Genomic DNA, 25,327 nt, shown 5'->3' with positions numbered 1-25,327 from the left:
AAAAATGCTCTGTAGTTAATTTTTGGAGAAAATAGCAATTGAATTGATGCAGAGAGGCACTATAAAAGACTTCTCTCAATACCAGGACAGATTTGCAGTTTGGCTCGCACATGTCCAAGCTGTACATTGCTGAGAAGAGCTGGAGATCTTCTGAGAGACTGTACACAACACGGCTTACATACATAAACCAAATAAAAGCTCAACCAGTAGATCTTCAGGCCACCCAGAACTCAGTCCAGTCCTACTTTAAGTCACCTACAGCTGATTTTATTCTAACCTGGCAAATACCAATGGGAGCCTGGGGAATGCCAGGCATAGCTCGGGGAAGGAGGGGGTTCCTTCCCAGGTGCAGAACATGAAGGACCTATGTTTCAATAAATAAGATCCTACTTAAATTAAAATATTGCATGCAGGCTCTTTTTAAAAAATCCTTTGTGAAGATATTTCAAACTGGGTTTGTAGTGCCAGCCTTCTAAAAAATAGTTTCCATTCATGTGTGTATTACTACTAGCAAAATATGAAGAGAACACTCCTTAAGGGAACAAATCCAAGGTGCCTCTGACAGCTCATTGTCCAGATGGGAAAGTAACAGATATTACACATCTGTGAACTGCGATGCTGGAAAGGTTTTGCAAATTTTTGCTTTTAATAAAATCATTGAAGCAGGAAGAGATGAACAGAGATAATAATCCCAATGTATGGCACTATTAACTGTTAAATTTTTCAGTGGGGGGGCTTCAGTGCTTTTTTACAATAATAATGGCATGGACGCTTGTGCCTGTGTACATCTTCATAGAATCACAGAATCATTTTGGTTGGAAAAGACCCTTATGATCATCAAGTCCAACCGTTAACCTAGCACTGCCAAGCCTCCCACTAAACCACATCCCTAAGCACCCCATCTACATGGCTTTTAAATACCTCCAGGGGTGGTGACTCAACCACTTCCCTGGGCAGCCTGTTCCAATGCTTGACAACCCTTTCAGTGAAGAAATGTTTCCTAATACCCAATCTAAACTTCCCCTGGTGCAACTTGAGGCCATTTCCTCTTGTCCTATCACTTGTTACTTGGGAGAAGAGACCAACACCCACCTGGCTACAACCTCCTTTCAGGTAGCTGCAGAGAGCCATAAGGTCTCCCCTCAGCCTCCAGGCTAAACAACCCCAGTTCCCTCAGCCACTCCCCATCACACCTGTGCTCTAGACCCTTCACCAGCTTCGTTGCCCTTCTCTGGACACGCTCCAGCACCTCCATGTCCTTCTTGTAGTGAGGGGCCCAAAACTGAACCCAGCACTCGAGGTGCAGCCTCACCAGAGCCGAGTACAGGGGGACAAGCTCTCCCCTAGTCCTGCCGGCCACACCATTTCTGATGCAAGCCAGGATGCTGTTGGCCTTCTTGGCCACCTGGGCACACTGCTGGCTCATATTCAGCTGGCTGTTGACCAGCACCCCCAGGTCCTTTTCCACCAGGCAGCTTTCCAGCCACTCTGCCCCAAGCCTGAAGCGTTGCCTGGGGTTGTTGTGACCCAAGTGCAGGACCTGGCGCTTGGCCTTGTTCTATCTTCGATACAGTAAGCTCCATTTCTCCTCCTCAAGATAAAATGCTTTTCAGATTTCAGCAATGAAACAACGTTGATTCAGAAACACACAGAAGACACCCACGTGAGTTCAGCTGGCACCATGTGCTAGCTGCTGAAACACAGCCACCAGTAGGAAACAGGCTGTAGCACAGCTCTTCAGGCAACTAAGACATATGGAAACCCCAGGATGTCCCTGGAGGTGGAAGGAGAAGTGTTTACAAAAGAATAATTCAAATGCTACTTCTTTCTTTGAGAAAGAAACTATTCTATGTATTCCTTATAAAAAGCCCCAAAGGAGAAAGGCAGACGACTACGCTTACTTTGTTTTTAAAGTTCAGAGTCTGTTCTATTTTAGTCCATGCAACTATGCACTTGGCAAAGGATTCCTCCTAAAACCAGCAGTCAGAAATCTAGGCAAAAGCTTTACAATCCCATAAAGAGCCAAAAATTATCCTTGCCCAGGCACCAGCACTGAGGCAGAGGAGAGGCAGTGTTTAAGGTCATTTAAGGTCACCGTAGATGGAGGTGACTTCAGTTGGGGAACACACCACCCTTTGGAACAGCGCTCTCGCGAACCAGTCCTGATGGGCTTTTGCCTAGAGCACAGAGAGGCCAGGACGCAGGTTGGCTTCAAACCCACCATGGCGTAAGCCTCACTGGAAACACACGTTGGATCCCAGGCTGGCACAGGGGTGATGCGAGGACGTTTTCTGGGCAGGAGCACTGCCCGCTATCCGCTGTCAACAGCAGCATCTAACGAGCTTTCAGCAGGAGCGACAATGGGATTGAATAAAAACATAGCGCAAAAATGTCAAGATGGAACATGTCATAGCTCAACACTACTCAGGAGATAAAAATTAACTCTAGTGTTCATTGAATACAAACATGAAAAAAACCCCCAACACCAGGCATGTAGCAAATAAATCATTAACAGTGCTAACAGTGGAGGGAATGAAAGATTTCATTGCTTCAGTGTTTTACAGGAAACTCCAAGACCCCTTTGCTTCTTATCAGATTCCCTGACAGTTAAACATCTTAATTCTGGCCTGCTTCTCCATGACTTTGTGCTACAGGGATGGTGATCACAGGCTGAAAACCCCCTTTGAATCTTCACAGTGATTTTGCAGAGGGGATTCTGGATGGCTTCCTAAAGGAGGATAAGGGGACAACGTCAGTTAGAGTGGGAGAGAGCTGTGCCGGGGGCTGGAATATGCTCCTTCTGTTAAGATTTGAATTTGGCCCTGGGGACTTTGTCCGAAAGCAGTACAATCGGGCACGCAGGACCAATTCTGCCTTTAGGGACCCCTATAGTGGGGGTTATTTAGGACAGCAGCAGCAGGCCCAAATAAGCTCAGTTAGAAACCTGCTTTCAAATGTTACTCATCAAAACAGGTGAAAAGATACAACATTTATAATGATACAGAAGCAGAGCTGATTCCGAGTTAAACGGTTTCTGAGTTTCCCCAGGAGATCTCTGAAGCACTTAGGAAGGAAAAAGCAGCCTGCACTATCACTACACTGGAAGCAAGTGCCTTCTAGTTGGGAATAGCTGCACTGTTTTTCCTCTGCTGTCTGTATTACACAAGGATTTGGAGGGGAAAAAATAAAGGTGGCAATTAGGAAGCTTTGAGAAAAGATGGGAGAAGGGCAGCGTCAAAAAGGATCTGTGCTACCAGTCTCGAAATTTAAGTGGAGGATTTAAAAATACATTGAATTTATTTTTTTTCCTAAGTAACAAAGGAAGAACAGAGTGTTAATGGCAGAGCAGAGTTCCTCATGAAGACCTGAATTCTTTTTTACAGTGTCTTTAGCTTAGAGTTCCTTGCAAAACACTGTCATTACAACACATGGCTTAGTCGCCTGGGAAACTGCAGCGTAGCCACCGCTGCACAAGTCAATTCTCTTAATCTCAAGCCTTAACTGTACTTTAAAACCTACCTGCTTCTTAGCACAGAAATCCCCCCAGCTGGTAAATCCCAGCTGACAAGGCAGGCAGATCTCAACAATGACAAAACCCACGTCAAGTGCAGGGTCAAAACACTACGTTGTCCAACAGTCCCTTCTCCACTGAGGTACATGCATGGCAAGGAACAGACTCTCCCCAAAACACGTTTTAAAAATAAATTTAAAAAAAAAAAAAGCTAGGCTAATGCATTAGAACAAGAAAAAAATGGAGACTGAAAGCAAGCTAAAAAATACAGCAATTTGTATGTACCTGTTGAAGACCTTGGGATAAGAATTTGTTAACTAAGAGCCAAGTTAACTCAATTGCTAACAGAGCTTGGCCAAATACTTTCTTATCTAATCACAGATGGAATGAAGAAACTAGGAATCAAAATGAAAAAAAAAAATATTCAAACACTTGCATGCCTTTGGTTCTCTTATCTATTAAGGATCAAAAATGGGCAACAGACTCAAAACTCTTAAATTTTTTTTTTCCTCTTGCAACAGGAAGATTCACAGAGAGACTTACCAAAGTAAGCTTAAGGGCCTAGAAATGTTCGTTCTCTCAGGAAAACTGCATCATCACGCTTTTCCTAATCTTACTAGGATGAGGACATGACCGCAGTGTGCCGGAGTATATTTCTACTCTTTAACGAGAAGCGAAGGACGTGGGTGCTCAGCTGCGTGGAGACAGGCAGAGCCTGTTCAGCAGGAGAGGACAGAGATGCCCAGGGAAATGAGGTACCTGGCTCATGGCAGCTCTTGCTAAGCCCCTAACGCCATGCACAAATACAGAAAGTGACAGCAGAGGAACTGCTGGAGACCTGCCTTAAGGCGTTGTGACACCAGCCCGGTAGCACTAGGACACACCAGTCTCTGCCTGTGACCTGCCACCCCCTGTGCACGGGCTGTCTTCACCCCCGCTGGTAACAGCCATCGACAGAACAGCAGCTTTCAAGAATTTTGGACTGGTATTAACAGCTTTTAGAAAGACCATGGATAAAAGAATGATTTAAAAGGATAACCAAGTAAAGTGTTCAAGATGAGGAATTAACCAGCCAAAGCACTTAAGAACTCAAATCTGATCGAATCCCTTGGACTGTGGTCTAACAGTCCTTCCCCTTCCATGCCACTGGACTCCCGCTGTTTCAGCGATGCCTGGGGCTGGGCAAGGTGCCTTCCCCGGCGCTCGGGCAGCCTGCTGTACCCCGGGAAGGAGCCGGTTCACCTGAGGCTGAACCAAGAGCAGCTCCTGTCATCAGAAGGGCTTTATCCAGCTGCATCCCTCCTGCCACTTGGGGGTGGAGGGGAGTTGTTTTCAATACATTCTTTGGGAAAAAGGATATAGTATCTCAGCTGCTTCACTTCCGTATTAATCAGCAAATATATATATATATAAGCTGGGGCTGATATAAAGACTTCTGACAACTGCATACAAGACACAAGAACATTATCTGGACAGTACAAGACTAGAATTTGAAAAGACTACAAGCTTGCACACAAGTTAAAAACATTCACATAAGTCCAATTCCCCTTTCTCATTCTCATCCCCTTTCGGTTCCTCTGTGTAAAACAGAGCTGATGAAAGCTCAGTTTCTTCAGATTGAGTGCAGAAGGAATAAGATGATTTTTATATGCATTTGGAGACATCCTCAGAAGAAATGGAGGGGTTGGCAGGAATTAAGGGAAGTTAGAAGTCTACATGTCTGCATAAACTTAAAACAACCCTGAGTCACATGCTGCTTGACCCATCTAGTCTCAAAATCCTGGTGCCAATCTGCCAACAGCTCTTTACCCTACACGTTTGCAACACTCTCTTGGACCTTTGGCGACTGCAAATTGCAGTTTGGTAACTATCATCTAAACCAACAGATCAGCACTGTAAAAAAGAAGTGACTACCCAACATACGTGTATTTTTAAAAATCCTCTAATTTCCTCCCCTCTGGTGTTAAGCAGACACACAGTAAAACAATATATCCAACTGAAAACAGACTTTCTGTCTATGTAGCTTTTAAGAAGACTGAATGGTGAAAAAGCCTGAATCCTTGGCACAGAGACTGTTCCAGTGAACAGCCCTACAAAAAGGCAACACTACAGAGCAAAGGGAGGAAAGTAAAAAGGAGATGAAGCTGTCAGTTCTGGCAGAGGGGAGAGGCTAAGAAATAAACTTCCAAAACCTAGAGTAAAGCCCAGGATGGAAAGAATCAAAGCCAGGTTGTTCTTGAGTTTGCATGCACCATATAAGAGGCCTGACCAAGATACTTCATCAGAAATAAAACCTGAAGACTTGAATTTATCCAAGCAGTGAGCCTTACTTATTTTGTGCACAACCACCAATATGAGTTTGAAGGACCAAAATTCAACTTTCCTACTTTTAGAAAACCTCTGTTGTGTAACTCACTGTGCATCCTGAGCAACAAATACATTAAAATCCCTGTTGGATGTGGCAGAACTGACCTGCAGGAAAAAAAGAATGAACAGTTTGAAGTGGCTTTGTTTTGAACCATATGCTGTTCTATGCATATTTAAGAAAGCAAATGAAAACTCCCAAACCTTTCTGTGGCACAGCAATTGTCACTTCAAAGGATTTTTCACACCCCTGACCACATCTGGTTCCTTCGGAGACTGCTCTGGATGCAAAATAGATATGCTATGAAACAAAAGCTACTTTACACCATAATGTTGCCATTATTTGTTAACATCTAGCTCTACTACTACTACTTTTTTCTTTTTTTAATTCACTGTAACGTACTGCACACTCAACCACAGAGATCTGATGCAGTTTAGTCAGCTCTTGTACTGCAGTTTTCTCCACTAGCTGCAAGTTACCTGATTTCAGTGGTATGTGAATGCTGCCCCATTTCATCCGGGCCTACCATGCAATTCTGAAAGGAGTCGAGTAACCTTGAACAAAGCACCACAAAGAATTCACAGTTCTCATTGATGACAATACTTTTTATTAGAAAGAATAACAAAGTGCTTTCCATAGGATTCATTTAACACAGAGTTTTTAAGAAATATGATCTTTCCTTTTTTATGGACAGTTTCGATGTGATGATTCTTCAGCGCAAACAGGGTTCTCCAAGATTCTCCTACACATAGTTTCTTCTCAGTACACAGTAGCTCAAACATTTATGCATTTGGTGGGTGTGAAACAGTACTAAGAGTCCATCCTTTAAAAAACAGGTTATGTAAAAAGCTTTCAGTATGTTACACTGACCAACAGGAATTACATCATTTGTTGTTTAACACAGATTTAAGGGACACAATTCCTTCATACAGTCCTACACACAGATGCATAAAGGTGCTTTCAGTTCTATCAAGAATAATCATCATATGTACCAATATAAATAACATTATCCATTTTTACTATACAGACAAAAGTGAAATCGTCTTTTTTTTTTTTCTTAAATGAACCTTCTGCTTTTTATCAAGGGACATCCTTTGAACACGTGGTGCTTCCTCTGCCTTGGAACTACATCTGGATGGAAGAAGAACACAATGCAAGGTCTGTTCACCCATTCCCCCCTTGCCACATGTTCACAATCAGATTGGACACATATATGCATCATTTTCATGAATTCCATTTTCCACTCTTTATGTCTGATTCTATCCCAGTCCCGTTTTTTCCTTAACTCCTCTTTCCTTTCCTGCAAATGACACGGAGATAGTATAGCAATTATGCTATAGGACAGCTGATTTGGTGCAAATTCTTATATACAATGGAATGTATGAAACGAAACAGGTGAGGGGTTATCTTCCATGCAATACATCATTGTCTTTCTTCTTCATTTTCAGGCAACCTAACTCCATCAGGAGGGCTATTTTTTTCAGATTTTTAAAAATGAAAAACTTCTGTGAAGGACAAGACCTACTAAGTTACCCTTAAGTGAAACCATATAAAAACATTCACTGTACACAATTTAGTCCAAAAGCTACCTTTCTCTAGATATACAAACATGTATACAAACATGAACACCATAAGAACAACTGAAATGACTTGCTGAGTGAAACAGTCATCGTTGTGCAGGTACTAAAAGGTTACCTGTGTATAAACAACGTACCCACTGAACTTGCCAGTCACACCCTTGGTTCGCTCTTCCCCGTTCCTTATGTGCGGAGCAAAATCACCACTTCAGGAAATACTACACGCCATCTCACAGCACAGCGCCTGTACACAAGAGTACTACTGCAACAAGGATATCACAGAGACACTTCTTCCTACAGGACGAAAGGAATTGGATGAGATCCTCTGAACAGTACCTTGATTGTGGGAAGACAGGAAGGCGGTGTGGGGTTTTTTTAATGACAAGATGCTTTTGTAGTACAGCCCTTATACAGGAGAAGAATACATATAAACCCACCATTGTATCTATACAAATATGCAAAGGTGTAAACAGATGTTCTGCTTTCTAAGGGACTTGAAAGAAACCCAAAGTTTACCCCTAGGCACTTGTGAGTACAGAGCTCCTGCCTCTGAGCCCAGCCTGCACCTGCTGTTTGCTTTGGGACTTCCAGCTGGGAACAACAAACCCCTGTATCCAGGAACACCTTCTGTTGTCAGACGTTTCCCACCATCGGCGTAACTGCTTAACTAGGTGCCAACCAACATGGGTTGCCATCTAAACACAGGGCTGGGCCTCGGTCCCACTGCCCTGCAGTCCTGCCGGTCCAGCGGAGCCTCTCGCGTCCACAGTCAAGGTCATCTGAACACCTGGAGAGGCGACCTGGCTCCTCAGAAGGTAGAGAAAAGCAGCGAGACAAGCCTACAGGTGGCATTTAGGCACATAAAGACTTTCAAGGAGCTGGGCCTTCATGCTGACTGCCCTAAACAACACTTCTTTCACTAACAGGAAAGTCTGTAAGGAGCGGGGCCCTGGGTCCTGGAAACAGAGCCCAGCAACCAACACGATCCATGTAGGCATAAAATCGGCCTTGAGAATCCAGTTGCAGGACTGGGACCATACAGAAGCTCCCTTTAACTTCAAAGGTCTCTGGATAAGACAACATTTTCAAATAATCCACTGTTGATCTCTGCTAGTATAAAAACATTTTTGGAAAAAAGTCGCTGCAAAAAGTTAAGTAGTTTTCTGTAAATTTCACATCTTCTATTACATTTCTTTAAGTAAATGTGTAATTTCACTCCACTATAGATGAAGTCAATTTTGCAATTACGTTTCTTAATAAAAGGTACAGCAAATATTAAATTGGTAGCCTCTTTAGTAAAGATTTTGTCTCATTTTACAGTTTTTCTTTAAATGAGCACATTTAACTTGGAAATATTCAATACACCCCTGGTGTGGCTCCCGGGGAGCCAGAGTGAATTTTGTATCTACTCTTGAATGTATATATCCTATCCTGCAATTTGTGTTGCCCATGACACGCACCTACAGATATGCATTTTTGTTGCCTAGCGTGGAAATGAATCAGTTAAGACCACTCGATAAAATGACCGCTTGATTTCAACTACATTCTTGCCTTGCATGAGGAAACAGGTTTGATTTGCTTATGTACACAAAGCTTCTAGCTTGTGTTGGGTCCACGCTGCAGCAAATTAGGGAAGCGTTAAGAGATCTGGTCCGATACCTATCTGGTTGTTCAGACACTTCAGACACGACCCAGAGGAAGCAGACAATTTTCTAGCATTGCCATCTGGAATGGCAACGCTCCAACACTGCAGCTGTAACTACCTACAAAGTCCATGAATTATCTAAATATTTATCTTCAGAAGGAGAGCTGGGGGAAAGAGCAAATATAAAAACAAAAAAGGAAAAATAGCAGCAGGAGCCAAGTACATTTCCAAAACCAAGGCAGAGCTACATTAGACCATTTGGCCAATCTAGGACTGTGACTCCTCCTAAACAACAGCTGCAGCCTTGTGTGAAGTCACTAATATTTGTATAAAAGCATTTTGCTGGCACAGCTTGTTTCCTGGGGGAAAGCTTGCTATAAACTATACTAACCAAAAGATGCTTTTGTGTCGGGAAGTTGTATTCACCTCATGAACATTTGTCATTGTAGGTTTGTTAGCAAACCTCCCTCGTGCAGATTTAGCTTTTCAGCAAAAAACTAGCAAATTACGCAGATTCAGGGAACAAACAGCACACAAGCCCCCTTCCCCCTGACAGCGAAAGAGGACACTCACATCAAGTGTCCTCTTAAAACCAGACAGGAAATTTTCACTATACAAAGAAAGAACATTGAGGAGGGGAACAACAAAAAGCCAGTCCTTGGAGTAAGGCCCCATGAGTGCAGAAAACAGTATTTTGGACACCATTATGTTACAAACATCTCCTTTTTTGCCCTTGAAAGATGTAGTAGGGCACTGCTGACTTTGCTTAAAATCCATAATTTTAGTCCCCCACATCCTAAACGTTGGAAGTTCAGCAAAATGCAATTCGAAGCATTGCAGCTTGGGATATGCCTCCCATTTACACATAAATCCACTGACATAGTGACAGTGTGGAAACACATAATCCAAACAGCATCTTTAAAATTTTACTGTTGTACATAAATAATGACAAGGCACAGAACAGCAACCAGTCCAAGAGCTTGTAGACCAAGAAACCAGAGCATAACCCAGAAGAATATAATTATTACAGGTTCTACTATCCGTTCTCCAAAGTACATCCTTGTGAAGCCTATTCTGATAAGGCTTTTGTTTAGTTCACCAAAGAGAGTCCCCATCTTTTTATAGTCATCTATTGCAGGTTCTGCGGTGTGGTTTCTTTGTTCTTGCTGGACCTGCGGAGAGAAGACAAAATTAGGAAATATGTTGTACAATCGGTTCTTATTTCTGTGACTCTGAACAAGTCTCAGCTGTTTCTATTTGAATGTGTAAAAATAAGATATACATGCAACAAAGCTACTCCTTAAATTGAGAAATTGAAAACGTTACGTAGCTTGTGACTTTGGTACAATATTATGGATGACGGTTACTTGGCCAAACTTGGGACATCTGAAGTGATACTACAAAGATATGACAGCCTGTCTCCCCTCCGGATACCACTCTAGAGGGGTAAAGCTCTCCTGCAGGCCATACATCTTACCTGCTTGCGCAACATGGATGTCAGGGCAACCAAAATGGAATTAGATGCCTGTAATTTCAGGGAGGGGATTTGACCGAAGTAGATCTGTTATAAATTATTGCCAGAATATCTTCAGAACCACAAGAATGATACAAAACTATTAAGCGCGAAGTATAAAGTGTTTCGCACCAAAGCACAGGGAACTGAAGGGCTACTATCACCACTGAAAGAGGGGCACTGGATTCGACCAGGGAGAAGGCAAACGTCCATCCCGATGCTGGCACAGAAAGCTGGGAAAGTCAGGCAAAGGAAGACAGACCCAAGGACCGCACAGACGCAAAGTGGTGGTACAAAGAAGCAAAGGGGAGGGGAAACGAGTTCTGCACTTTTCCCAAAAAGAAAAATGATGGGACAAATGCATAGGAAGGCAGAAGCACATCTTTAGATGAAGATGCCATGTTTAAATATCACTGCAGAAAACACGTAACTCTTTCAGCAGGTTAACCATAACTAGATTAGAGCTTGAAATCCCATCTCTCCTTCCCCAGTGCCTAGAGATCCTTTGCACAAAACCTTACTGCCTTGTGTTTGGGTATGACAGGGCGAACACACTTCCAAGATGATGAATGTGAGTTTTCTAATCCTTATGTTGGGCAGCAATGAAAACACATGCAGCAGCTACTCATCAATATTTCAGTCAACTGATCAATAGGTCCAACAAATCACCGGCAAACTCTATGTGCAATTAGTCTACTCCTGGATTCAAAGCAAACATGTATCTTGAGTTCTGTCTTCAAGGATGAAAGCTATTCGGCATCCCTGGTTACACAGCATGGTCTCAGTGGAGAAACATAAATTCCTTCCCACAGCAATGCCAGGTTCTCCATTAGACAGCAAGTAATAAAGTGAATTTCCATTCCCACAGAAAAACATCCAGCAAAGACCAAAGGAAGCTAATTTTTTTTTCTAGGCCAGACTTTAGGCCATGATGCAGAACCTTCTGATTAAATGAAGGTTGTGTAAAACACCACAGCTGCTACTGAAAAAAAAAATCCCTACAGTCCTTCAGCTATGCATGCTTGGGCATTTTTTTTTTATTTGTTTATTCATCAAGATTTTTGTTCAAGCTTCAGTACTGAATCCCAGAAAGGGAGGGGTGCAGGAAGCTTAAACAGTAATGAATATTGTATTCAAATTTTCTGCAGTTCTACAGAACGTGGAGAACTACAGTATTGGAGATTACAGCCACCACCCAGTTTTCAGCCCACTTCTCAGGCCCAGGTTGTCTTCTCCTCCTCACTGGATATGGAAACTCCAGTTTGCAGCATTTTGGGTTTACCTGTGCTTTATTTAATTCAAATAAATGTTGTCTCCTCTTTAATTCCAGTGTTTTAAGATTAGTCTCATCAAGAAAGGCAGAGCCTGCTGTGAGCCCCCGCGGACTCGGCAGGGCAGGGTGCCTGCCGCCCTGGCATCCCAACGTTGTTACAGGAACTCTCATCCCCCTATTCCCAAAGAGCCCAGGGAGACAGACAAACTATTAGCCTAAGCGATATATTGATCACAACAGTTAGGGAAAAGAGAAAGGGTGTGCTGGGAAGGGAAACAGTTAACGTGCGCAAGAGAAATCACTCCATTTTCTAGCAAGGTAGCTCAGGCTTTGAGCAGTGGCCAGTGCAACCAGGAGGGGGAAAACAAACAAATCGCTTCTTTGCCTCTGGATTATTAATGGTACTCGGCAACGCGCTGGAAGCCTTTGCGCAGAGCAAGCGGAGCACAGTGCTTGTAAGGAGGCTGCCAGCAAGCACATTTCCACCAGCTCCGGCTCCCCGGGCCAGCTAAGCACAGCGAACTCCATGCGTCCACGCTGATGCGTCCTGGTGCGAGGCAGCTGTCAGGCACGGGATTTCCCTAGCAGCCCCGCTCTGCTTCCGTAAGCTAACGGCAAGAAGTTGCACACAGCCTCTTAAGCAGGGTACAGAGTAAATTCAACCTTACTTAGTTTGTCCAGGTCTTTTTTATTTACGGTTTTGTTTTGTGGTTGGCTGTTTTGGTTTTTTGTTTTTTTTTTAAGCAAGACTATCTTACCCTCTCCTTCTCAGACAAGGGTAGATCGATGAATCCCTGAAGCAATTACATAGAACAAGCTTCTAGGCATGGAGACTGGCAAGTGTGTGTTTAATTACAAAACAAGTGCCAAGTTATTTTTCCAAATATTTTCCAAGAGCTTGCAAAACTTTTCAGAATGATCACGGAAATTCTCAAGATTTCAAAGTCTTCTTCAGTTAGTTCAGGCTGAGTATGTCTTGCTTCAGGCAACTCAGAAAAAAAACCCAACCCAAAAAACCCCCAAAAAACCAAGTGAAGCTGAAAACAATGATCAGCTGTAGAACACAGATGGCGCTTTTTTTTTTTTTTTTACTATTGCATAATACTTCACATGCTGGACAAATATGTTTCTTCAGAGGCATAGCTAAAATAGAACAATTAGGGCAAACACCAGTAATGTTACAATACTCCAAATTACTAGAAAATACTAAATAAGCTTTAACATTGCAGCTAGAAGTTGTATCACTAATTTTCAGGGTGACAGTAAACCAGCACGCAGTCCCACATATGTGCCAGTAGCTCTCAAACTGTATCCTCAGAACCAAATATTTTTTTTCCCCCAAAAAAAGTACTTTTCTGAGTGTTTTTAGAAAATAGCTATCTTCAGTAAGCACACAGTTCCCAGCTGACTCTTAATTTCCATAGGACCATTTTCATACTAAACCTTGCAGAATCAGCCTGAAGCTAGACAGACACTACCGTAACGGAAAAATGCAGAGAAATGTACCCATTCTGAGCAGCCCTCCCAACAAAACAGAGCTCCCTCATTTAAAAGCAAAGTTGCAAGCTTTAAAAAAATCAGCAACCCAGCTTTGGCTTTGTAACTTTTTAAGAATTTTTCTGTGTATCCAGAGGGAGCAGAGGGAATTCCTCTCCCTGCACGAGCCCTGGAGCGGGCACGGCATGCTTTCAAGGCCTTTCGAGCAGCTCTTCTCCCCATAGCTGACACCTGCTGTGCAGGGGCACCCCAGGCTCTGTTTGCCACAATGCAGGGGGGAACAGAGGAGAGGTCAACTTCATCCGCAGAAATTCGTTTGCCTTTCCTCGCTCTTTCAAAGACAGGAGTAGTGAAGAAATTCAGAGGGGCTGGGGGAGCATTTGTTTCCTAACCTAATGTGTCGCATTAAGTTGCTGTAATGAATTACTCCTTACTGTAATTTAAAGTAATTTTAAATCTAAGTGATTTTATTTTAGACATACTGTGATCAACACCCTTAAAGCAAATTACACTGGCAGATTCCTTTATATAAATGTACAATCACTATGTGTGACTTCGTTGCCTCAATTTCCATTTCATTTTATATTCCTTAAATGCTTTCATATAGTAATTTTTTTTAATTTAAAAAATATTTCATAAAATCATAGTATCATAGCATGGTTTGGGTTGGAAGGGACCTTGAAGGGTCATCTAGTCCAACCCCCCCTGCAATGAGCAGGGACGTCTTCAGCTAGACCACGTTGCCCAAAGCCCCATCCAACCTGGCCTTGAACACTTCCAGGGATGGGGCCTCCACAACCTCTCTGGGCAACCTGTTCCAGTGCCTCACCACCCTCATAGTAAAGAATTTCTTTCTAACATCTAATCTAAATCGACCCTCCTTCAGCTTAAACCCATTACCCCTTGTCCTGTCACTACACTCCCTGATAAACAGTCCCTCACCAGCTTTCCTGTAGGCCCCTTCAGGTACTGGAAGGCCGCAGTTAGATCTCCCCGGAGCCTTCTTTTCTCCAGGCTGAACAACCCCAACTCTCTCAGCCTGTCCTCACAGGAGAGGTGCTCCATCCCTCCGATCAGCTTTGTGGTCCTCCTCTGGACTCACTCCAACAGCTCCATGTCTTTCCTGTGCTGAGGACTCCAAGAGCTGGATAAGGTACTCCGTAGTCCATTTCATATTTGGTTTCTATTTTTGACTTTAAATTATTTAAAATTAACATTAGAGGTATCATATAGAACAGAAGGGGAGGTGTCTGATCTGTCCTGTTGCTCAGCATGTATGCACAACGTTCATCACAAGCCTACTGCGGTACCCAAAGGTTCCCATCAAGCACCCAGTTTTCTTTTGCCTCTTCAGATGTTTGGTGTTACAAAATTTCCCTCCCTATTCAAAGTGGCATGTTTTTATCAGCAAAGCTGTTGTCTGCTCTATCCCACTGTTTACTGGCAGAAAGTCGTAACTTGAAGATCCAAACTCTGAAAAACTTTACTATGGAAACTTTGTAACCAAATTTACCCAGCTGTTATGGCCAAATGGCCTAGGGGCCTGGATGCTTTAAGCAGAACCATGACAAGCCCTCCCAGATGCAAGACACCATAAAAAGACCTTTTTCCAGGATTAAAGTCTCCAAGGAGGTAACAGAGCAGATACTAAGCACAAGTTCTGTTCACTTCCAGCACAGCTGGTGCTCCTACATCCCTGAAGTGCTTCTGAAAAAAAAAAATCCCATGTAATTGAATGTTTTCCTGGACTAGCTTTAAAACAACAGAGAAGGTAAAGTCAACTCAGCCTACTGAACCCAACAAACATCCGGCTGTGGCTTTACCAGTTATGTTCGTCATCAACATAACACACAAATTACGCGTGTTCTGACTGCTACTCTTGCTTACGGCAAACTTCCACCACATTCACTCAAACTTACTGCTGCCTAAATTCAGGAAAGCGCATAGTAAGTCATGATGGGAGGCGACTCCACACCAGTAACTTTTTCTTCCTTACCCCCTTCCCATCAAGGGTGTTTTGACCATGCAGAGAAACACAAGATCCCCTCAGAACACAGCCACCCCAAAGAAACCACCTCTGCAATGATTCACATGCTACTCACTAGAAGGATAAAGTTAGCACTGAACTTTTCACAATCATTTAAGGCTGATCCCTGTCTGCACCTCCTAAGTATAACGTAGCCAGTTCAAGGTCTTTTTCCCTGAAATTGCTGGGACCACAGAGTTCCTGCCCCTGACCGTTTGCAGATCACATCACACAACTTTGCCAATCCCTCAGAGGATGCAGAACGCAAATGGATGCAAGGGGGACATGAACCTACCCAACACGCTTGGGAAGTTATTTTCCTGTGGCTAATCAAAGAGAGCGTGGAAGCACAGATTGAGCATTTCTTTTTTCTGCTATCAGCAATGCTAGCTCACTGCAGGACAGTATCGATGATGTCATTACACAAGACTAGATGTCCTTGCACAGTGTTGCCAACGAGCTCTGCCTGGAAGTCCCTGCAGCTTCTCCTAAGGGCACTGCATGGCCGCTGCTGCAGCGCTTTCCTCAGCAAGCGATGGAGCCCAGCACCCACGCTCAGGGCACCCCACACTTGCTGGACGTGGCAAATTTGCTGTCCACACACAGATCACACGTGACAAACTACCGCAACATCTGCGTTCAGGTGAATCTCTGCGTGCTCAGGGTTGTCACCCCCGCCAGAACAACTTGGGCGTCCAAGGGCTCATCACTAGAAAGAAGTGGTCTGAAAGGAGCGACCCAAGCTCCTCCAGCAGCTGCAGCCGGTGCCTCCTGGAAGAAAAGAGAGCCTCGCTTCACCACATCCCCCCTGCTGCAGGGTTAGTGTGATGGGCGAGCTGCTATGGGGCCACCAGGAAAGGCAGCAGCGGGCTGGATGAATTGTCTGGGAGGGCCACAAATCGAACAGCTCTAAAGTGACCACAACGTTTCTCAGCCCTGTAAGCTCACCACTGCACTAGCTGTGAGGAGAACAGGCGCAGTTATGGTCTTGCCTTCCAGGCATTTCATCTGCTGAAGCAGCAGCTTGGTCCAGAGTTTTCCACACTTAGCCTAAGGATCTCGAGGTGGTGTGGTTTGGGATTTTTTTTTTTGTGTGTGGAAAAAAAAAATCCTAGTAACTGACTTGAGTGAAGTAACTGGATGAAATTCAACAGCCCTCGTTCTGTGGGAGGAGGGAGTGGATGAACGTAAGAAACTTGCTCCACCTAAAGATTCAGGATTTAAAAAAGTAATAAAAAAATCCCTTCGACTGTTCTGAAGGTACAAGATTCTTCAAAACAAACCAAATAACATCCCTCTTCCTATTTTTCATGATTAATGAATTGAAGAAACCCCAACAGTCTTCTGTTGCTCAGACAACTTGAAAAATTCCCACCCTGCACTCGACAACAGCACCAGGCCAACGAGTGCAAGTCTATCAGATTCTCTTTCCTTGCATCAGCTGCCCAAAGGGCACTACACAAATGTGAATGCCAGCAATGGAGGAGAAATGTCCAATGGAATGTAAAAGCTTGTGATTTTACAGTGAAAATAATGCTGCTGGGCAAAGAGAGAGGGGAAGAAGAAACAGGTATCCACAAAGTTCATCTCCAACACAGAAAAGCATCTCCAAATCATAACATGCCTCAGACCACACTCGGCCACATTTACAGTTATAAAAGAAAGAAAGAGAGACGGCATATTTAAGTGAATTATTTCCATATTAGATAGAAAAGAAACCCCTTTTGAGTTTAGTAGCAAACGTGTTTAACGACATCTAAATGAGATGTTAAAAAAAGTGTAATAAACACAGGGATATCACATGTACATATGCGCCCACACATTCTTTTTTTTTTTTCCTAGTAAAAAGTTTCCCCTGCAGTATTTAACTGCTCGCTATCTATTTTATTCCAGTCACAGTTATTTTTACTCCAGGGAACAGGTGGTGTGTCAGATAGCTGAAGCCAGTAGACACTTTCATGTCAAAAAAGCCACTGAGATGTGACTTTAGGAACACACTTGCTTATTGAAAAATACTCCTATAACTTTTGAAATCTAGAACATTAACATTCAGAAGAGAGAGCCTCAAAGTCATCTCTTTTTAGAGGATGCAAGCTAAAACTGAAAGTACTTCAAGCTCAGTCTTACAGAAAGATAAGAGAAGAAAGCAGATAACAGACTAGGATGGAAGAAACCACAAGCTCCCTCCCCTCCAAAATAAGAGACCAGCTTCTGTTGGGTGCCGACAGGGACACATACCAGCCAGCACACAGCTACAGATATTTGATAGTTAGGCAGCCAGCAGTGTAAGTCCCGGAGGAATGAATTACCCAATCTTGCCGGTACTCAGCCATCTGACCGCCCAATATATTTGGAGATTCACAGCAAACCGGCAAGTTCCCAGGTTGTGGCCGCCCCTTTCTCCAAACCACAGCCTCGCCTCCTGACAGGGACTGCACAAAAACCCTGTGACCCTGCACAGGTCAGCCAGGCACAGGCTTTCTTCCTCCTACCCTCCACATATGCAAACTATACAGTTTCATTACTAGTAACACCTGGCACATGACCAGGATTTCACCCTGCTTTCTCATACTTAAAAAGATTTCTTCAGTTTAATTAAAAGAAAGTGAAATTTGCCCAAGAAGGGCAAATAATTTTATTGGAAACGTTTCTGATTTTCTTCAACTATAACAGGAAGAGAACGGTATCCCTTCACATTCTTTGCTAGCATAAAACTAATGATTTAGTATTTGACCTTGTAGATGTAAGCAGTAAAAAGATCTTGATACTCAGCAAACAGACTATTAAGACAACAAAATTAATTTTCACTGTCTGGAGAAAAAAAAAATCCAGGTTAATTTCTCTAGGCTACTTTTCATCTGATATTTAAATATGAAAAGATTCATAGATTAGGAAATGAGAAAAAAAATCATACCTCACTTCAAGATGAAAAACAACACAGAGAAAAACTAAGTTTAACTTGTTCTCGGGGAAGAAGAAGCAACTGCAAGAAAACTATAAAAATCATTAATACCAAGAGAACTTTACAACAGCTACCAATAAAAGCAACAAAGGGACTTTAAATAAAAAAATCACAAAACAAAGATTGGATTAACATACATGTCATAGCAAGAAACTAGACACCACTTATAAAATAGAAACAAGATGTTTCTATAGAAACAAGCAACAACACGAGAAAAGCAACTGCACCATATTCCCTATAGCCAGCTTTTACGGCAACTCAAGTTTAGGATCAAGTGTTGCTGGAACAAACTTTAAAATACCAGGAGCAGTTTCGTGTTAAGGAGATGAAAAGGCTTTTCCAGAGAGTGAACTTACGTCTGTCCAGAGCAGAGAAGGCTTCAAGAGCAAGAGAGGCTTCCCTTGATAAAGTGTGTTTGAGTCCCATAATTTCAGGAGTACATTTCCCCACTCGTACGGCACCAGATGAGAAAGCGTCACAGACAAGAACCCAGCACCGGAGAGTCCGACAGAGAGGAAACCTGCCTGCCCCCACGTAAAGATCTGCTGCCTCCCCCCAATTTTAGACTGCTGTCTACCCTCTGCCTTATGCTCCTACTACTGTCCCTGTAACTTGCTCCCATCCATGCTGCAATTTTACATAGGGACTAGATCAAAAGCAATTTCTAATCCATCTTTTCCTTACAACTGCAACACTTCATTTCCATAGGATTTTGTTTATCAAGGTTCCCCCACTGAAAACGGGCAGCTTGACCCAGCAAAAGGCTTTGCAAATCACCGTACGTTCAGCCTGGTATCAATGCACTGGCTTGCTGAAAAGCAACAGCTGTTAATTTTGCCTTTTAAGGAGGAGAAATTTCTATTCACTTATCTCTCCAGAATATTTTCTTTCTTTAAAAAAAAATGGGATCTTCACATTATTCAAGCAGAACATGCTATCCTATCTATTGTAGGTGCTACAGGTATGTCTGAAGGGTTTTTTTTGTTTTTCTTCAAATGCTGTCAACTGTCAGAAAATCCACTGATGCTTTTTAGAAAGTTATTATCACAAATTATTATGTAGCTATGAACCTCTGCAGCACAGTTAAATCATTTGTAGAGCCAGAACAAATTTGGGATTAAGCTCTCCCTGTCAGGTATTACTATTTTTGGTTTGGAAACAAATCCCAACAACTGCAAGCAGGAGAAACCTACAATTTTCAGATTATCTCAGTGTGGAATAAATTAGAAATAGGTTTCTAGCCTTAGGCACCACAGTTTCCACACATACAAGTTTACTTTAAAACATTCTTGGCCTTTACTGACTTATGACTGAAATTATACTCTTCCAGGCAACATGGCACACATCCATCCTACCACCCGATGATCAATTTACATGAGGGATACCACAAGGCTGTTGATATTACCCTCTTGGGTTTTTCTCCTGCTCATTCTTTCCATGCTGGAAAACTACTAGTGATATTGGAAAGTTATTCAAAAAGTTCAGGAGCTAAGACACCCATAACTCTTCAACATAATTCTCAATGGGAAACACCAAAACCCTTTTGTAACGGCTTCTCTAAACCTGAGCCCATCTATTAAAAGATAAAATACTCCACTTAGAGAGATACAACACTGTTCAAAATAATAGTAAAACATCCCCAAGGGTTACAAATTCAGGTTAATGAAAAGGTGATTGTCTAAGCTAATTTATCTACTTGCAAATACGTGTATCACATATTGACTCTGCATTTGGGCATTTTCTAGGAGAAGCGCTGGTTTCAGCTGTGCTGTCGGACAGCACTTTGGATTCTGTGTATCCCAAACCAGCGTGAGGTGGAGATCCCAGCTTCACTGAAGCAACTGGGAATTTTGCCATTGCTTTCAACTTAGATTACAAGAGACTAAAACCCATTACAGCCCAGAGAGATGATTTTCAGTACAGAAGAGAGCCACCGTGCCACGGCTTTCAGGAACTCTGTCTGCTGTAACACAGCTTGGCTTTGGAGTCCCTGGGGATGGACCAGATGTTGTCTCTCCTGCTGACACCACCTCATGCCCTACCTACTGTAATGCAGGCTTTTGCCTTACATTTTATAATTACACACTCACATGCATTCCATCCTTCTATTCTTATTTCGTGGTTTAATTTATAGGTGTCAAAGAGATTTAGATTGTAGTAAAAATGACAAAGGCTAACCTATTTTAGAAAGTGGGTTAGGGAAGGAGATTTGAGGTCCTTAACTCTAGCAATGTTGAAAATACAGGACAACTTATGTGTCTAATAACTATCAACAGTTAGGAAAAAAATTGTCAACTCGTAGGGTGAAGCAGCAACCTACTCCCATGGCTTCAGGGGCAGCTGAATCTTTCAGTGCCTTCTCGTACCACTCGTGAACGCCAGCAATGCAATACGAAAAAGGAGAGGTGGAAGAAACTAACCAGGTTCTGCAGCGCTTCAAAGACTAAAGTAAAGGTAATCATTCTCATCTTTGTATGCAAACCTGCAACGGATATTAATCACATTATCATCTAATTCAGCTTTTAAATCTAATCACTGAAGTAGGTAATTCCACAGTGTATTTCAATAATGAAATCCAAAGGCTATGTATAACATTTAGTAACATATCCTTCTATTCTTTTAAAAATGTACCTGTCAGTAATTTCATTAAGCATGTCCTTGCTGACATAATAATAAGCTTCAATAGAAAATTAAAGCCAGAGGGTTTGGCATTAAACAAACAGATTTATTTCCTACTGAGTACTCTCTTTTAAAAAAAATATTAAAGGGTGAATACATTATTATTTAGGTCCTGCTTGTCCGGAAGGTATTCTTTTAGCATTATGTTACTAGGTGTGATCTTACACAAACTGAGGTTGTTTTGGAGGAAATAGGAAAAAAACAAATCACACCCAGGTTACCAGTCCCAGATCCTCACCTAAAAGAAAGCTCTCAAAAAAGGCCAAAGGATTTGCTCTCACCCAGGCTTTACTTTACACCAGCTGAGAGAAGTAAGAATTTACACCATCGCCAAAGCAGATTTTGACCCATTTCTTTCGCATCGCATGTAACACTAAGGTGGTGCGCATATTTACACTTCAGAAGAGAACACGAAACTGGAAAACACAGGCTGAGGACCAGCAGTTACATTAACAGTGCAAACACCCTCGGCAAACACAGCAACAGCGCTTGGCCTCCGCCAGGGACTCCAGGTAAGGACCCACCCTGGAAACAGGATTCCTGCCCGCTGGAACGGCAGGGTTCAACAACAGCCCCTCCACTGGGGCAGAAAGGGCAGGGGGAACTGATGATTCGGAGAGAAATCTGGACACATTCATGCAAGCAAAAAAGTGACAGCACGTGACTAGGCTTGATGACCCAGGAGCCCCTCGAAATCAAGCCACATGTCTGTGCTCCTCTTGAACAACAGAATCTGGGACTTTCTGTCAAAGTTTGCAGCAAGTGTATGTACCGCTAAATCCTCACCTAGCTTTAGTCTTCCCTACACATAAAAATAAAATACTCCTATTTATTTATCAAATGTTGATTATTTTTACTGTTATTACATACAATACTCACATTCTATATGTATATTTAATAAAGGCAACTGATATTCCAAATCTAGTTTATTATTTGACCAGCTGCTGGCACCTCGGTATGCAGAAAATATACTCCACACTACAACAGTGAAATATTTCCAGTAAACAGGAAGGATTTTTCTCTTTCTTCTTCATGGCCTATTTAAAATTTCTGCCTTGCTATCCTAACATTACGCCGCAACTTGTCAGAAAGGGCCACGATCGCTACCTGAGCCTGAGAAAAGTGGGAAGAGTGTTTCTCTGCCAAGCGTGCTTGTGGCCACCCAAGCAGTACCTTTACCAACTTCATTTTAAAAGTGTGTTTAAGCAACATTGGACAGCAGCTCTTCAGCCTGCCCCATTCCCTGAAACTATACCACCACACTCATCACTAAGAGAGAAGCAGTGGTCACCTGCAGGGAGCTCCCTGCTTAGTGAGGAGTTACAACCAGTTTGAGAGCAGTCACATCCGAGATGATCCGATGCAACTTTTTAACCTCTCTTTTCAGGGAAGGAAGACAGGAGCCAGAACCAGGGAACATTTCTGACTCTTCCTGCCATGTCCTGCAGAAGGGCTTGTGGACGCAGAGAAGAGAATCGCTGCAACTCTCAGCACATCCGACCTTACCCTACGTTCAGGTACTCTGCCCCATTTTTCTAGGGAAAGGGACAAGGATGATGCACTGACTTAGGTAAATGGTCACCAAGTGACTTCTCAAGTACCAGTGCCTTTCAGAAGTGGCCCACTTCTAGCTGTAACCTCAGGCAAGTACTACCAGACACTTTCAAATTTTAAGCTATTCTAGCTGTGAAAGGGCTCACTTATGGTTGAGTACCATCACGACCATCTTATAAGATTTTTTCAAGAGAAATAATTACCAAATTAAACAAAACTGTCTGGAAATTACTTTGGGATGTACTCCAGCAGCTCTGTTTGCCCCTGTGCAATTATCGGTGCTTATGCATTTCTCTTCCTTAACCGCTCAAGGCATTCAGAGCAGATCATTACATTTAAGTATTGAATATGAAAAAGGTTGTGTTCTTTTTTTCTTTAAATGAAACATCAATAAAGGTGCATTAAGAACACTGCCTTTGTTTAAGCACCGGGACAATGCTGTCTGCAAAACAAAGAGTGCGTGGAAAGCCATTTTACAATTAACAATAGGGAAAGGTACAGAGCTCCCTTCATTTCCTAAGCGAAGAGCCCACTCCCGTCCACCACGCCATAAAAACACACACCCTGGCGAAAGCAGACAAGTCAAAAAACGACTTGATATTTTTCCCCAATTCCAATACATTCCGTTTCACAAGTCATGAAGAGGCTGAAAGCTTAAAATATTTTAAGTGAACAAGCCTAAGTCTTTAAAAGAAAGGCAGAGAGCTGAACTCCCGGGGAATTCCGGGAACAGCAACAGCACCCCGATTATTTCCAGCGAGACGTTCACCAAGCGGATGCTGTGCGGGGACCACCCTCGTGCTTCTGCTCCCATCCTCTCCCACGCGGACTAAGCGTCTCGGAAGGAAGACCGAGGGCCCGGCGGGTACACCGGGGGACACTCCGGCATCACGCGGGGGCAGCCCCACGCAGCTCGGCCGGGTTGCATAAGCCCCGCCGCAAATGGAGCGCTACCCCGGAGCGGCTCGCACCACCGCCGGGCTGTACCGGCAATGCCACGGAAGATGAATCAGGAGCCGCTTACGGTTTTCTCTTGCCTGACGGCCGGGGTACCCCCGGGGCCAGGGCCCGCCCTGCCAGACCCCCCACCCGCTGACACCCACCTGCTCCTCCGGACGCCGCCGGTGCCGGGCGGACGCCGCCCCCGCTTCCCGCTCGCATTCCCCGAGCGGCGACGACGGCGGCGGCAGCAACAGCAGCTCCGCCGCCGAGCCCATCGCTCCTCCGCGCCGAGCGGAGCCAGACGCTCCCCGCCGCTACCGCCTGGCGGGGCGGGACCGTCACGGGGCCCGCGGGAGCGGCGGGTGGGCGGCGCCGCGGGGAGCGAGGAGGCGGCCCCTGGCACCGGCCCCGCGGCGGGGATGCGGGGGCCCGGCAAGGGAGCTCCTGCTGCTGGGACCCGCCTCAAGCAAAGGCCGCCAGGGGCCTGCGGCCGGAGAACGGCTTGCTGCTAGCTAAAGCGAAAGACCCCGAGAACCGGATTTCCCAAGCTTTTATTAAAAGCAGGAAATGCCAGGTGTTAGCAAAGCGGTAATTTTAGCCCCGCTCCGGGTGGTGTGTCTCTGGGGGGCAATGTCTGACTGGCAGCATAAGAGGTGGCATTTGCTGCTCTTCCTCAGAGAAAAAGAAAACTCTGGCTTTGCTCTTCTGAAGCTGTCAGAATCTGGTCCTCTTTTCTTTAAAACGAGCCAATACACCCAAGGAATAAAGAAATGCAACAGCAATTGCAGAAGATAAGACTGTCCAGCAAAGCTCGGGGGGGGGGATGAGTGAGTATGGAGGACTGAAATGTTACCGAAGCTGTGCCACCTCACAGAGGTGTGCCTGGCTCCTGCTCCCCATGGTGGCACTTCTGTGGAGAGAGGCCTCGCTTCTGCCAGCCCTGCACGCGTTATCGGTGCTGGCTGCCCCCATACTGCGCAGTCACGGGTGGGCCCGAAGGTGCAGCTGGATTTCAGCGTGTGGCATTCCCAAGCTGTGCTGGGGCCGCTGGAGGTGGCACCTGTGTGCATCTTTTTTCCTCGTCCAGAAACCAGTTCATGCATTAATTGTGGCAGGTCTGCTTGACTCAGTTTTCTTTCCACAGGCAATTACTGGAGGTGCTTACAGGTTGTGTGACAGTAGGATTCTGTGGAAATCAGGCATTCAGATTAATTTTATATGGCTTCCTGGTGGTTGGGTCCCACTGTTTTTTGGAGGGAATTGTACCTCTTTTTTGCTTTTCCTTTCATTATTGTTGGGCAACAAACAGCAATAGCTGTAGCAAACCTAAAGCCATCACAAAGAAACACTCAGTGTATTGTGGTATAGTCAAGCATTCACAGGCTACAAGCAAGTATTCTTCGAAAATGCGGAACAACATACAAGACACACCGTCAGGCCCCTCGGTTTGGCAGCGGGGGCTGAGGGCCAGCACAGGGCCAGCTGGGACCGGGCACTTCCCAAAGGGGCCACTGTTCTGCCTGCCGTGCCGCACTTGGCTGTGGCTCCTCTTCTTGATGGAGCAGCTGGCCATGGCTGCTCCCCGAGGTGCAGGGTGGCCAAAAGCAGTTTGCCTGATGACTTGACTAACTCCTTGCCCAGAGTTCTGGTCCATTTGTTAGTAGTGTTTCTCAGGAACGGGAACAGGCTTGGAGGAATATTGAGGTGTTGAAATAGCACCCATAAACCATTGCAATCCTGCTGGCATGGGGAGATATGGGACGCCACGAAAAACCCTATGGAC

General features: G+C 44.1%; 1 protein-coding gene across 1 annotated transcript; it reads right to left on the bottom strand.

The window, feature by feature from the left end:
• Nucleotides 1-6,460: 6,460 nt before the first annotated feature.
• FAM241A (family with sequence similarity 241 member A) lies at nucleotides 6,461-23,894 on the bottom strand. Its single transcript, XM_054823945.1, has 2 exons — nucleotides 23,706-23,894; nucleotides 6,461-10,270 (listed from the first exon to the last, which is right to left on the bottom strand). The coding sequence occupies exons 1-2, from the start codon at nucleotides 23,817-23,819 to the stop codon at nucleotides 10,025-10,027; spliced, it is 360 nt and encodes a 119-aa protein (XP_054679920.1). The 5' UTR covers nucleotides 23,820-23,894; the 3' UTR covers nucleotides 6,461-10,024.
• Between the last annotated feature and the right edge of the window lie 1,433 nt (nucleotides 23,895-25,327).

This window comes from Grus americana, chromosome 4 (genome assembly GCF_028858705.1).
Source record: "Grus americana isolate bGruAme1 chromosome 4, bGruAme1.mat, whole genome shotgun sequence".
Taxonomy (NCBI): Eukaryota; Metazoa; Chordata; class Aves; order Gruiformes; family Gruidae; genus Grus; species Grus americana.
Note: the sequence above shows the minus strand (reverse complement) of the source record. Positions and strands in the feature narration are given on the sequence as shown.